Source organism: Neohortaea acidophila (genome assembly GCF_010093505.1).
Source record: "Neohortaea acidophila strain CBS 113389 unplaced genomic scaffold BDY17scaffold_10, whole genome shotgun sequence".
NCBI lineage: Eukaryota > Fungi > Ascomycota > Dothideomycetes > Mycosphaerellales > Teratosphaeriaceae > Neohortaea > Neohortaea acidophila.
This window is the reverse complement of record NW_022985519.1, coordinates 668,868-681,427: the sequence shown is the minus strand read 5'-3', so window position 1 is coordinate 681,427 and position 12,560 is coordinate 668,868. Positions and strand designations below refer to the sequence as shown.

The following is a 12,560-nucleotide window of genomic DNA, read 5'->3' as shown; positions in this document are numbered from 1 at the left end:
CATCTTCCACTACCAAATTTGCCCCATCAATGTCAACCTGCCAGCTAAGAATGTCTCAAAGTTTTCCATTCGTCTCCCGCATCCCGGGGGATAACGCCAACAGTCCGAGTATCAATGGCTTCGATCCATCTTCTGCCAAATCTTCAACGGTTGTGTCTGCTACGACAACACAAGTCGACGAAGATGCCCAGACGCAGTCTGGACCGAAGCCAAAGAACAAGGTCGTTGTCGTGGGCGCTGGAATCGCAGGACTCCGTGCGGCGTCTGTGCTCCATCGCCATGGTGTGGAAGTCGTCGTGCTGGAGGCTCGCGATCGAATTGGTGGTCGGATCTGGACCGTGCGAAGTGATGCTACTGGGAAGCCCGGCGTAGTCCGCGATATGGGTACGTCTTCACGCAAAGTTGTGGCTGATACTGAGCTGCAGACCTGCGTGGGCGGTTGATGGCTGAAATATGCTTCGGCACCTCCAGGGGAACTGTCTATTCGTGTTTGAAACCTTGTGATTGCGTTCCGTCGACTAACTGTTCAAGGCGCTGCTTGGTTGCATGAAACAGCGCACAATCCGCTGACCAGGCTGATCCGCGAGATTGGCCTGACCTACTACTATGACGACGGCACACCGCTGTACTACACCAAGTTCGGCCGGACATCTTCTCAATTCAAGGCGAAAAAGGTCGCCGAGGAGTTCGCCAGCTTTGCAGAGTGGTACTATCGGGTGAATCCGAACGCAAAAGACAAGTCGGTCGATGCGTTTATCCGGAAATTCGTCGAACGGCATGAATTGATCAGCGATGATGAGAAGCTGTGGGCTCCGCAGGCCATCAGAGACGTCGAGCACATGCTGGGCACCACCACGATGGAGTCGTCTGCGAAGCATCTGTGCTATTTTGGATGGCCGGAGCGCAATCTTTACGTCAAGGGTGGTTACGACGGAATCGTCGAATGGACTTCAAAGTCGCTCAAAGAAGACGGAGCTAATGTCCAGCTCAACCGCATCGTCAAGCACATTGACTGGAGCGATGATGGCTCTGTTAGCGTTGGGCATAAGAGTGTTTCGGGCGACGATACGGCCGTCATCTCTGGAGACGCCGTGGTCGTCGCTGTTCCACTGGGCTGTCTGCACCACAACATGCTGTCGTTCAATCCAGCCCTGCCGTCGGACGTTCAGAAAGGAATTTCGAAGATCAGCTACGGCGTCCTCGGAAAGGTCTTCTTCGAATTCAGCGAAGTGTTCTGGTCGAAGGAGAACGATCAACTCATCTACATCCCTTCGCCGTCCGAGTACGACGACGACGATGAAGCCTCATCAAGCTCAAGCGAAAAGCTCGGCCCAGCCGACAGCATCCTCAACTACCCGACCACGACCGTCAACCTTTCGCTGATCGCCGACAACAGCAAAGAACTGTGCATCCAGATCGTGGAACCTCTGGCCCAGCGTATCGAAGCAATGGGTAACGACCATGGTAGAATTTACAAGTTCTTCGTCCCGCTGTTCAAGCTGCTTCGGACGGAGAGTTCGAAGGCGCTGCCTGCGCTGGTCAACGTTGCGGTTACGGATTGGAGTTGTGATCCGCTTGCTGGTTTCGGCACATTCGCGACGGAGAAAGTGGGCGACGAGCCGGAAGTCCTACTGGAGGCACTGGAGAGACACTCTGGTAGCCACTTGCAATTTGCCGGCGATCATTGTGCTGATGTTGGCTGCGGTTGCGTGCACGGCGCCATCTCCTCGGGCGAGCTGGCGGCCAAGAACTTACTCAAGTCGTTTGGCATCGCGTATGATGGAGGAGATCTGGCGACGATTAGATGCGACATTGACTCCGATGATGAGTAGTTATATGACAGATATTCATACTAGATAGTGCAGAAGACACAGATTATTGAAGTTGTTTGACGCGTTTACATTCCATCAAACCAAGCTTTTGACAAGCCCGTTTTCGGAAGCGGAGGCGGGCCGCGTTGGCAATTGTTCACTTCATGCGTCTCCCCTCTATCAACTGCTCGATCTTTGCAGCTGTCGGTGAAGATTGAGCCCTACGATTCGTCATGGCGGTCACCGCTGCCCCTCATATCACGACTCAAAACACTACCAGCATTGCAGACGGCAATCTCGAGCCCTTCCTGCAGCCAGACTTCGACGCAGCCGACTATCTGAACAGCACTCTGCCCACCCTCTCCGTCTCATCGTCCTTCCGAAGCACCCAAAATGCTCGCGCGGTTCAGCTGCCGGAACTCTCGACGCAATTGCAAACTCTGCTGTCACAGCTGAACGCCCAGACTTCCCGCCTGTCCAACTCTCTAACTCAGCTCACCGATGAGATTGTACGAAGCGGGGGAAGGCTGGCGTACGAGGTGGAAGTGCTCAAAGGGGAGGCCATTGGGCTCACCGATGTGTTGGAAACGAGTTTAGAAGAAGATATTGGAGTTCTCACGACCGGCACAACTGCGGAGGGAGACACTGTGAAAGCGAGTGAGGGAGAGACTGCAGAAGCTGGGCATGGAGAGGTGCAGTCCGCGGACCACGAGCCGGAGTATCTAGGGCAGTTGAGAACACTGGCATCGGTCCGATCAAGACTGGACCAGGTGATAAAGGTCTTCGGCGAAGCAATGCAATGGCCCATCGCGCCATCCGAGGTCTCGGTGGCGTCGTCTCTGATCTCGGTGTCCGCGCCAAGTGCTGGCGAGGATGTCCAAAGTCGCGAAGAGAAGGGCAAGGCTTATGCCGAAAAGGTGCGCGGCGAGATCTCTGATCTCATTGGATCTGGCAACGATGCCGCGGATCTGGAGGCTGCGGCTGCCAGGGTCGAGGAGCTGAGACGGTTAGCGGAGGTGTGGAAGGGCACCAGCGAAGAGAAGGCACGCACGAAATTCGTCGAGAGCCTACAGAAGCTGGTCGAAGATAAGCAGAAGGCTATGGGCAGGACGAGTACGCAGAGGTCTACTGCACTACCTTCACGCGGCATGGACTATCGATACGGCGACACGAGCACCAGCAAACTACCAACTGAGGGTGGCTATGGCTTTCTGCAGAATCTGCGCAGCCTCAAGAACGATGTGTATCTCGAATGAAGTAGAGGTTCTGGCACCACGATCAGATTACTACACCACCATCCCGATACCCGTGCTTCAAGAACGCTTCTCGCTCAACCTCATGCACACCCTTGACCTTCGACGCAGCCACGAGGCTCGCTCCAGCCCATGCGCCCACTGTCTCAACACCCCGTACGGTACCCTTGATCACTTCCGCCTTCCCTTTCGCGGCCTCACGTTCAGCTTTGAGCGTAATACTGTCGTATTTGTCGTCGTGTATGCGATCCGCATGGCGTACGGACTCCTGGATGGGCTTTTTCGTTGGCGACAGCGGAACTTCAAGTTCCTCCTGTTGGCGATTCCCTGCAATATTGGCAGACCGCTCTTGCAGTTTTCGGGGGTGACGACCTGCAACGCTACCGTAATTGTCGACGGGATCCCAGCCCCTCTTTGCGATGATTTCTGACACCTCTTCTAGAAGACGTGGTTTGAGGCCAGGAAGAGCTGACACTCCACCTGTGACAATGATGCGAGACATGCAGATGGCTCGCAGGTCGACAGGCAGCGCAAGTAAGACTCGGTAGACCAAGGTGTGAATGGGAGTACTGTGGTCATCATCACCAGAGCTGTCCAGGGGAGCGAAGAAGGCATTCTCGGCTGGTTTTGACAGTCGTGTGAAAGGAAGATGGATGTGACCTCGTGGTCCAGAGGCGGATTCAGGGGCTGGTAGCTTTGTCATACCGCCTGCTTCAGCATTTGAAGCCTTGTGAGAGCGGGCACGACACCAGGCCATGCGTTGCGTGACTTCCTCGGCGTACTCGAAATCGATGCCGGTGTCCGAAGTTTCATCACCGGGGCTAGTCGTTCCATTCTTCACCTCCTCCTCAAGTAACCGCGACATCTCTGTGACCAGCGTTCTGCCAGCTCGTACACTTCGGCGTTGAAATACTTCTTTGTACTCGCCAACCGCAGTGACAACAGTCTCCTCCCAGCCCACGTCGACTACGATGGCATTTCTCAGTCCAGCCCCGACACAGGCCATCACAGGCGTAGTCAACAACACGATCGACGGAGGCTGGGTGGAGTAATTGAACAGGACTCGCATCGCAATATCCAGGAGTGGCGTCGGCAGCAGTGAAGGCACGACAAGAGCAGCCTTCCGCGCTTTTTGATCGAGTTGCAGGTGGTCAATCTGGATGGTCCGCACGGCTCGTTCTAGGCGATCTTCGACCAGTCCAAGATCGATGGACTTCAGGTCGACGCGGTACAATTCGTACTCTTTGCTCCACTCGTGGACATCGCCAATCTTCCGCCGTTTCCTGCGATAGCTGGAGTCGCATGCGCGATAGTCGCCCAATCGACGGTCACGCTCCGGATTGAAATATACCACGCATCGTGGCCGACTCTCGCCCGCGAAGCCGGCAGATATGTGCCTCGCGCCAAGCTCGTAGATGATGATGTCTTCTTGTTCGGAGCGAAAGGCACTCGGACTGCCATATTGGCTGGAGAGGCTGCGGGCGAGAAGTGGTGTCCTGGGCGATCCAGCAGCGTCTCTTTCGGCGCGGGCGATGACTTCGGCTTTCTTTGCCTCCAGTGCGAGCCGGGCCGGGCTCTTTACATAAGCAGACATTGCTTGATGTTGAATGCGCGAGCGACAACACAGTCGGGCATTTTAAGAGCGTGCAAACACCGCGCCGTGCAATGTCGTGGCGAGGTGAAGTTATCGGGCAAGTCTTAGCGTGAAGTTCGTCCACGCTCGTCCACGCGCGTTCCGTCGCTTACATAATAATTCTCTACAACTTGAACATCAAGATGAACCGACGAGACTTCATGCTTCATGTTGAAAGTCGGGGTTTTCTTTATGAAGTATAATACAACATTCGATCCGCTTAGAAATTGTACCAATCAACGGAGCTACTTGTGCCTTCAATGCTCTTGATCCAATCGGCCAAGTCAAAATCGTCCAGCATCGCATCAAGATCAGCCCCCTGAAAGTCATCATCGGCGACATTCGCAGCCCTTGCGGCAGTCGACGACCCCAACGTAGCAGTCATCAACGGCACATTTAACAAGTCATCTAGCGTGCGCGAGATGGCGCGTGAAGCTTGTCCGCAGGCCTCGGCGTTGGACTCTGCGCTCAAAGCCATGCTGTCGAGCTGCGACACGAAAACTGCGAGGTCGCGAATGATAGTAGATCGGGTGACGCCCTCTGGAAGGGTGTAATTCAATCCTGCTGGCTGGCTCAGCTTCTTTGATGCGGTGGCGAGCACGATAGCACATGGCAAGCCGTAGCCCAAAACCTGCATATTGGTCAGTCACACCCCGATTCGCCATGCTCTTCTCGGTTTGAACAGTACGTACAACAGATGAGAACTCGTGACGAATGTAGGGCGATCTTCCGCGAGCGTCGCTCAGGTGCGTGATAAGAGTCAGCGACTCATGTGCAACAACGAGCGAGGATGCTGTGGCCTGCGGGTCTATGCGCTCCATGGCCCGGAAGATCTCGCGGTCACTCTGTAGAAATCCAACCTTGATCATCAGTAGCGTCATGCATGTTATGGGCGGCAAGTCCAAGTCCCAGCAGCTCGGTGTGTATCTCATGTGTGGTGGAAGATCTTCCCAAGCTCTTCGACATCGAGCCGATAAATCGCTACAAGGCCGGTCAAACTCCATACCAAACGATTTCATTGCGTCCACTTACCTCAATTCCGCCAGTCTTTCCGGAGTCATGGGTCGATATTCGTACTCGAGCGCCTCCTCTCTGATCTGTAGAGCGATGCCCCTTGCACGCCGGAAAGACGCGGTAAAGTAGTGGCCGGCAGTGTTCCAGCCGTCGGCCGAGAGCCTTGCGCACGCCTGCTCTCGCTGCAAGGCATCTGCGACAATATCGTCATCCGCCAGGTCAAGGGGGAGCTTGGTGTCACTGTATCTCATCAACACGCGCGGTGGGCGGCCTCTGAGTGCTGAAAAGAGTATTTCCATATTGTATGCCTTGGCGAAGGTCCACCTGCGACACTCGGCAAGGAAGAATGGCGTGTTGGCTGTACTGATGGTCTCACGATGATAGCCCATGGCGAAGAGGTGGGAGGAAAGGTTTCCTAGATGCCGCTCCACAGTCTCACCTGTTCAGACACATTAGCGGAATGTTTGGATGGAGTGGAAGAAACGAAGAGCTCACTGTCATCTCCACACGCCACTGTGCATAAGACGCTGTTCTCGAGCGAAAGCCACACAATCGCATCAGTAATCGCAGGCGCTATCTCACTTGCCAGTTGCAGACAAGTATCACTGTGTCGAAACAACTTGTACACCAAGCGGTCGTCCGCCTGTCCTTGCTTTGGAAGCATGACTTCGCTGGCTCGGCCGGCGATGGAGTAGATAATGCCGAGATATTCCAGACGGAGATTCTCGCCAGTGTGCATAGCAAGAAACTCTTGCGCCGATAAGGCCTCTGTGACCACGATCGGTCTAGCCGTTGAGCGAATCACGGCTTCAGCCAGTGGACGCAATGAATGCTTTGCAATTTCTCCGCTCTTATTAACGAGGCCGAAAAGTGACTCGACGGCCGGCAAAACTAGCGGCGCCGGTATGTTGTTCGACTTGCTAACGGCGTAGTACTGATGTATAAGACTCCGCAAGAAAGGAAGTTGGCTTAGCTCGAGCAATACGCTTTCGACGAGGGCCACCTGTCGTTCGTGACCAGCAGCGAGAGAGTGAGTGGTAACGCCGTGCTGGGTACTGAGATCTTTCGGATCGGTGGAAATTGATGGACACTCAACCGACGAGACCTCGTCCTCCACAAGTTGAACGAATGAACCGGCAGCCTTGGTCAAGGGGGCAGGGTGATAGTGGCACTGCGATTGCAGTCCTCGTTGGCGGCATCTCTGACAAGGCGCTTTTCCATGATCACAGCGCAGTTTCCCTAATGCTTTGCAGTTAGCACCTCATTCCAACATGCGCAATTCAGCGCAGGGCCTCGTTGGATGGAAACATACGTTGGCGGCATGGCTCGCAGGAAGCTGCTAGACCATTTCGTCGGCGGCGCATCGTGTTCAACGATGCTGCTGATTGCGGAATGAGAACATAGTAGCAGGAGGAGCGTACACAGACGATCCATTCGCGAGAGATTGCCGCATTATAAGTATTTGTTCCAGTGCGGCGTGGCCAGCCCGTATGGAGCGGAGTGGTGGCGGAGTTCGATTGTAGATCATCGACGCAAGAGGCTACAACGCCGAGCTGTACGTGAGCGTCAGTCCAAATGGCGGCGTACTTCACCCTGTGGTGCGGATCTTGACTCCGCACTGCAAGACCGTGTAGTGTTTGCGATATAAAATGGAGCAGCCCGAGCCATTGAAAGAACAAGTTTTCCAAACTACTCAGAAGAAAACATTGCATTGTGCTTTAGGAGATTACCGGATTGTACCTCAACATGGTCGCTCGCCTCAAGTCTGGACAAGAAATTGTGGTTATCGGGTATAGTCGTCCTTCAAACAACCCCAGCCTTGAGATTGATTAATCCTGTTGACACGGCTCAGCGCTGGCGTCATTGGTCTTACGACGGCGCTATGCCTCCAAGAAGCAAAACATCAAGTCCTCATAGTCGCTGACGACTTCCCCTCACCGTCGGAAACGATTGACCCGCGCCGCCAGATCAACTACACCTCGCCATGGGCTGGAGCACACAACGGCTGGGGAGTAGACCTGCCCAACGCGAATAGCACGCCACAAGACTGCCGTGACCACGGGTTTGCCCTCAGGACCTTTGCCAAGATGCGTCACCTGCATAATGAGTATTCTGACGCGGGAGTGACGTTTATGAAGGGTGTTCAGCTGTATGAGGATCGGCCAGACGAGCTCAAAGACATTGGTCCCGAGCGGGCAGCGGAGCTCGGTATTGAGGACTTCTCGTTCATTCCTCCTGGTGAATTCCCCGAAGGCGTCACGTTTGGATATACTTTTCGAACCTGGTCTGTCAATCCCATGGTGTACTGCTCCTTCCTGCTCAGGCGATTCAGCATGTTGGGTGGGAAGATTCGCAAGCAGCACATCCGACGGCCAGAAGAGATCTTTGCCATGCATGGGTTGCCAGATGTCAACTTTGTCGTCAATGCATCCGGGATTGGATTTGGAGACCCGGACATGTTTATCATCAGAGGTAACCTCCAATGAAGGGCCCATTCTGGCGGCATATGTGCGTTACTGATCGATGTAGGACAAACGTGCCTCGTTGCAAACGACTGCGATGTCACCGTCAGCCGCCGCAACGCAGATGGCTCCGGCTCATATTGCATCCCGCGAAAGTACAGCGGCGGAACTATCATCGGTGGCACCTTCGAGCCTAACAACTGGGATTCAGAGCCAGCGCCAGGCAAGCGGGAACAAATGCTGCAGGGGCTGGCCAAGACGTACCCTCCCATTCTGGGTAAATCTGGTCGCTTCGCGCCGCTACAGGATATCGTGGGGAGACGGCCGGCGAGAAAGGGCGGCATGAGGATCGAGAAGGAAGATTTGGATCATGGAAGAGCGGTTATCCATGCGTACGGCGCAGGAGGGAGAGGCTACGAGCTCTCGTGGGGCGTGGCGCATGCTGTATGTGAGCTGGTTGCAAGGAAATGAGGCTATGGAATATCTCAAGATGAGGAAAATGCATCTCAGCTGATTCTGTAGTTGACAGACATCCAATATGTGCTTTGTTCGATAGCGTTTCAGCGGGGATGAAGAAGATGAAATGGATGAGATTGAAGGAGAGTTCTCCAGCTCTGAATGATTGGCTTAGCGGAGCCTGAAAGCTACCCGGCGAAAAGCGGACTAGCGTTGCTTATCTCAGCAACGACACGGCAAAGAAAAAATCGAAGCTGCTGGCTTGCAAAGCATCCGCATTGCCATCGCTCTCCGCCCTCCTGTGCATCCACCCATCCCCATCACATTGCTAGCAGTCGCAGTCTTGCGGCTATTTAGCCATCATGACCTTGTTCATCCTTACCGAGACGCCGGCGGGCTATGCGCTGCTCAAGGCAAAGGACAAGAAGCTCCTCAAGCGGGATGACCTGGCGAGCGAAGCAGCGACAGCAGAGGGCGTATGCAGTCTGCTCAAACTCAAGCAGTTCAAGAAGTTTGAGAGCGCGAGCAGTGCATTGGAGGAGGCCGCAGCGTTGACGGAGGGAAAGGTATGCTCCACAGCTTCCTAGCTGGCAAGCACTATTCCTTCCAGCAGACATTGACAAGCGCACTCAGGTCACCCCCATGCTGGCAAACTTGTTGAAGGACTTGAAAGAGGAGAAGAAGGTGTCGCTCGCTGTCGCCGACCCGAAACTGGGCAATGCCATCACCAAGATGCCCGGCCTCGAAATCTCGCCCGTGTCCGACTCGAGCACCGCAGACCTCTTCCGTTCCATTCGAGAGCACATGACCTCTCTCATCCCCGGCCTCCTCCCCGACGAGATCAACACCATGTCGCTCGGTCTGTCGCACAGCCTCTCCAGACATAAGCTCAAGTTCTCGCCAGACAAGGTCGATACCATGATCATTCAGGCCATCGCACTCCTCGATGACCTCGACAAAGAGTTGAACACCTACGCAATGAGAGTGAAGGAGTGGTATGGCTGGCATTTCCCCGAGATGGCACGCATCATCAACGACAACCTGGCCTACTCTCGCGTCATTCTTTCCGTGGGCATGCGGAGTAATTGCAGCAACACCGATCTGACCGACATCCTACCCGAGGAGATCGAGGGTGCCGTTAAGGCGGCTGCCGAAGTTTCCATGGGCACGGAGATCACCGAAGAAGATCTTGACAATATCCAGGCTCTTGCGGAGCAAGTCGTCGGCTTCACCGAGTATCGACAACAACTGGCATCCTACCTGTCGGCGCGTATGCAAGCTATCGCACCCAATCTTACCGCGCTTGTCGGCGACTTGGTTGGCGCACGACTGATCGCGCACTCGGGCTCCCTCCTGAACCTCGCCAAGTCGCCCGCCTCCACCGTGCAGATCCTTGGCGCTGAGAAGGCTCTCTTCCGTGCGCTAAAGACGAAACACGACACACCGAAATACGGACTCATCTACCACGCCAGCCTTATTGGTCAAGCAACCGGTAAGAACAAGGGCAAGATCGCACGCATGCTCGCCACGAAGGCAACGCTCGGCCTGAGGGTGGACGCGCTCAGCGACTGGGGTGCAGCTGGCGAGGGCAAAGGACAAGAGCCGACGGAAGAGGAGAAGGCAAGCGTTGGTGTACAAGGGCGCGCGCTGCTTGAGCGGAGACTTCGAGCGCTGGAGGGCAAGCCATTGCGACCGACTGGTGTTTCTATTGGCCCACAAGGCCAGCCGGCCAAGTTCGACATCAAAGAGGCCAGGAAGTACAATGCGGACGCCGATGGTCTCGAGCCTGACGCTGGGCCCGATCTGCTCAATGGCGAGCCGTCGAACAGCAAGAAGCGGAAGCTGGTGGAGGAAGTGGACGAGAGCGCTGCTTCCAAGCCCAGCTCCTCGAAGGTGGCCAAGCAAAAGATTGTCGCTGAGCCGGATTCCTCCTCTTCTGACGAGGACGATGATGCAGACGATATCGAAGAGCTCGAGGATGCAGCGAACGAGGGAGACGGCAAGCTGATCGCCAAGACCAAGGTCAACGGTACCGCAGAGCGAGTGCCCGCTACCAACGGCGAGCTGCGCGATCCAGAGCTGTCGACGTCGAGTGACAAGAAGAAGAAGAAGCTGGAGAAGGAGCAGAAGAAGGCTCTGAGGGCGGCGAAGAAGGCGGAGAAGAAGGCAAAGAAGCTGGACAAGGAATCTTCGTCGAAGAAGCGGAAGGCGGATGACGGAGAGGAGAGGAAGGAGAAGAAGAAGAAGGTCAAGACCTGAGCACATCATCGCTTTCGAAGGTTTACATTGTCTTGACGGTTGTGGGTTGGGTGTCGGAGCATAGGAGCTTGGTGTTGCGCCGCATGAGCGACTGGGTTTCTTTCGACGGCGAACGGGTGGGATCAAGGCGTGCTGCTCGGAGGCTGGCGGAGTTCAGCATACCGCCGATTTGACTTCGTTGTCGGCATCGAACTGTGCCTATTACCTGCTACACTGAGTGCATACTCTACATAATGTGTTCAGAAATGACATGGCCCGTGTGGATGACATTTGAATTTGCAGCTGTCAATCGATCCTACTTCTCAAAGTGCATTCATTTCTAGCGTGACGTGCTCGGGTGGGATTTGAAGATGGACGTTCTCGTTCGTCCATGGAGACGCGAGTGCAGCTCTTCAGGCGGAAGGCGGCACCAGGACGGTCAGTCTCTGGCTGCTGAGACTCTTGGCAAGCTGTTGTTGCGCCATGCAGCGAGTCACAGCGGTGGGCGTCGGGTCCATCATGTTGCGATGGGAGAGCTTGCCATCCTCAAGCCCGCTCCGTTCATTCTCTTCATTCTCTTCGTCCAGTAGCCTGCCCATCTCACCCAATGCTTTCGGCTCCTCCCTCGACCGAGACCTCCGCCGTGGGCTCCGTTCGCTTCGCCAACCTCGCCGCCTGGAGCTGGTCCACACGGAAGACTTTTAAGATGATGTCGAGGAGCACCTCGAGCTCCTGGGGGGTAAATCGATCATCCACGCTCTCAATCATCGGCTGCAGCTGCTCCGCACTCGTCGGAGCATGGTTGTGGATCATCAACAACTCCGCTTCCGTCAACTCCTTCTTCTCCTGCTCCATCTCGAGCTTCACCTGCGCCTCGCGCACACTGAGCTCCTTCTTCCGCACAGCGTCCTTGTACTTCGCCGCCAACGGCTCTTGGATCCGACTCATGTGTTCCGCCTGGAACTTGGCGATGCTCTTGTCCGAATTGTCGCCCTTGTATGCACTTGGATTCTGCTCGTACGGGTACGCGTCAGATGAGAGGTGGCGCTCGTGCTTCTCGAGAGATTTTAGAAAGTTGGGCGGGCGAGGAGTCGGTCGAGCCCCGGAGGCTTTGTCTTGGGCGTCTTCGCGGGCATGCTGGGCGCGCTTTTGACTGATCCAGTGGGCGACCTCGGCGTTGGACATCACATGCCCGGCATCTTTGACTTTCATGATTGCCGTGGGTGGCTGGGTGAGGGGAGGAGAGGGTGGTAGAGGCTCATGTTAAGCTTGCACTTTTCGTGCGCGTGGTTGTTGCAGGCGGGGCGCCGATGGAAATTTTAGTGGGGCCGCGCGCTGCTCTGCTCAAAGCGAACTAGCGGAGGTTTAATGATGCATGCAGACGGCAGGTACCCGCCGGCGGAACGTGAGTTCGACCGATCCCCTCGACATCACCACATGCGTCTGTGGAGACGCATGTTGGTACGTATACAATCCGATACAGCGCACACCGCCACTCTTGTGCTCCGAGCGGAGTTGGACGCAGTGAAAGCGGGCTGACAGTCCCTTCCCGTGCCCTGACGTGCCTCACCAGCTCTAATCCACACAAAGCCATGATCGGAAGGAAGTTGCGCGGTTCGCACTTGCGTCTGCGCAATTATTGTCGGAAGGCGCGAGACGAGTCGTCGCGTAGTAGCAAGGGCGGACGCTACAC

At 55.4% G+C, this 12,560-nt stretch overlaps 7 protein-coding genes across 7 annotated transcripts; 4 read left to right on the top strand and 3 right to left on the bottom strand.

The window, feature by feature from the left end:
- Positions 1-50: 50 nt before the first annotated feature.
- On the top strand, positions 51-1,832 carry BDY17DRAFT_318667 (uncharacterized protein; the record flags this gene model as incomplete). Its single annotated transcript, XM_033736213.1, has 2 exons — positions 51-384; positions 532-1,832. The coding sequence occupies 2 exons, from the start codon at positions 51-53 to the stop codon at positions 1,830-1,832; spliced, it is 1,635 nt and encodes a 544-aa protein (XP_033586710.1).
- Positions 1,833-2,044: 212 nt separating this feature from the next.
- BDY17DRAFT_255860 (uncharacterized protein) lies at positions 2,045-3,067 on the top strand (the record flags this gene model as incomplete). The annotated part of the gene is made up of 1 exon (XM_033731563.1): positions 2,045-3,067. The coding sequence occupies one exon, from the start codon at positions 2,045-2,047 to the stop codon at positions 3,065-3,067; it is 1,023 nt and encodes a 340-aa protein (XP_033586709.1).
- A 22-nt stretch (positions 3,068-3,089) lies between these two features.
- BDY17DRAFT_341005 (fungal-specific actin related protein) lies at positions 3,090-4,825 on the bottom strand (the record flags this gene model as incomplete). Its single annotated transcript, XM_033737986.1, has 2 exons — positions 4,647-4,825; positions 3,090-4,560 (listed from the first exon to the last, which is right to left on the bottom strand). The coding sequence occupies exons 1-2, from the start codon at positions 4,697-4,699 to the stop codon at positions 3,090-3,092; spliced, it is 1,524 nt and encodes a 507-aa protein (XP_033586708.1). The 5' UTR covers positions 4,700-4,825.
- A 9-nt stretch (positions 4,826-4,834) lies between these two features.
- On the bottom strand, positions 4,835-7,234 carry BDY17DRAFT_303295 (uncharacterized protein). The gene is made up of 5 exons (XM_033734544.1): positions 7,024-7,234; positions 6,207-6,950; positions 5,730-6,150; positions 5,390-5,678; positions 4,835-5,328 (listed from the first exon to the last, which is right to left on the bottom strand). Exons 1-5 carry the CDS (start codon positions 7,073-7,075, stop codon positions 4,918-4,920), a joined length of 1,917 nt encoding a protein of 638 aa, XP_033586707.1. The 5' UTR covers positions 7,076-7,234; the 3' UTR covers positions 4,835-4,917.
- Positions 7,235-7,339: 105 nt separating this feature from the next.
- On the top strand, positions 7,340-8,765 carry BDY17DRAFT_303293 (FAD dependent oxidoreductase). The gene is made up of 3 exons (XM_033734543.1): positions 7,340-7,501; positions 7,564-8,183; positions 8,241-8,765. Exons 1-3 carry the CDS (start codon positions 7,458-7,460, stop codon positions 8,642-8,644), a joined length of 1,068 nt encoding a protein of 355 aa, XP_033586706.1. The 5' UTR covers positions 7,340-7,457; the 3' UTR covers positions 8,645-8,765.
- Positions 8,766-8,911: 146 nt separating this feature from the next.
- BDY17DRAFT_303288 (uncharacterized protein) lies at positions 8,912-11,165 on the top strand. The gene is made up of 2 exons (XM_033734542.1): positions 8,912-9,195; positions 9,263-11,165. The coding sequence occupies exons 1-2, from the start codon at positions 8,992-8,994 to the stop codon at positions 10,886-10,888; spliced, it is 1,830 nt and encodes a 609-aa protein (XP_033586705.1). The 5' UTR covers positions 8,912-8,991; the 3' UTR covers positions 10,889-11,165.
- Positions 11,166-12,150, bottom strand: BDY17DRAFT_303286 (uncharacterized protein). The gene has a single exon (XM_033734541.1). The coding sequence runs from the start codon at positions 12,077-12,079 to the stop codon at positions 11,468-11,470; it is 612 nt and encodes a 203-aa protein (XP_033586704.1). The 5' UTR covers positions 12,080-12,150; the 3' UTR covers positions 11,166-11,467.
- Between the last annotated feature and the right edge of the window lie 410 nt (positions 12,151-12,560).

Bases quoted from the DNA above. Each gene is read 5' to 3' on its own strand.
- BDY17DRAFT_303295 (XM_033734544.1), bottom strand. From the start codon at position 7,075: ATGCGCCGCCGACGAAATGGTCTAGCAGCTTCCTGCGAGCCATGCCGC. The intron at 6,951-7,023 runs GTATGTTTCCAT...GCAAAGCATTAG, and splicing joins CTGCGAGCCATGCCGCCAAC to GGAAACTGCGCTGTGATCAT. The intron at 5,329-5,389 runs GTACGTACTGTT...ACCAATATGCAG, and splicing joins GTCACGAGTTCTCATCTGTT to GTTTTGGGCTACGGCTTGCC.
- BDY17DRAFT_303288 (XM_033734542.1), top strand. From the start codon at position 8,992: ATGACCTTGTTCATCCTTACCGAGACGCCGGCGGGCTATGCGCTGCTC. The intron at 9,196-9,262 runs GTATGCTCCACA...AAGCGCACTCAG, and splicing joins CAGCGTTGACGGAGGGAAAG to GTCACCCCCATGCTGGCAAA.
- BDY17DRAFT_303286 (XM_033734541.1), bottom strand. From the start codon at position 12,079: ATGAAAGTCAAAGATGCCGGGCATGTGATGTCCAACGCCGAGGTCGCC.
- BDY17DRAFT_303293 (XM_033734543.1), top strand. From the start codon at position 7,458: ATGGTCGCTCGCCTCAAGTCTGGACAAGAAATTGTGGTTATCGG. The intron at 7,502-7,563 runs GTATAGTCGTCC...GACACGGCTCAG, and splicing joins CAAGAAATTGTGGTTATCGG to CGCTGGCGTCATTGGTCTTA. The intron at 8,184-8,240 runs GTAACCTCCAAT...TGATCGATGTAG, and splicing joins GGACATGTTTATCATCAGAG to GACAAACGTGCCTCGTTGCA.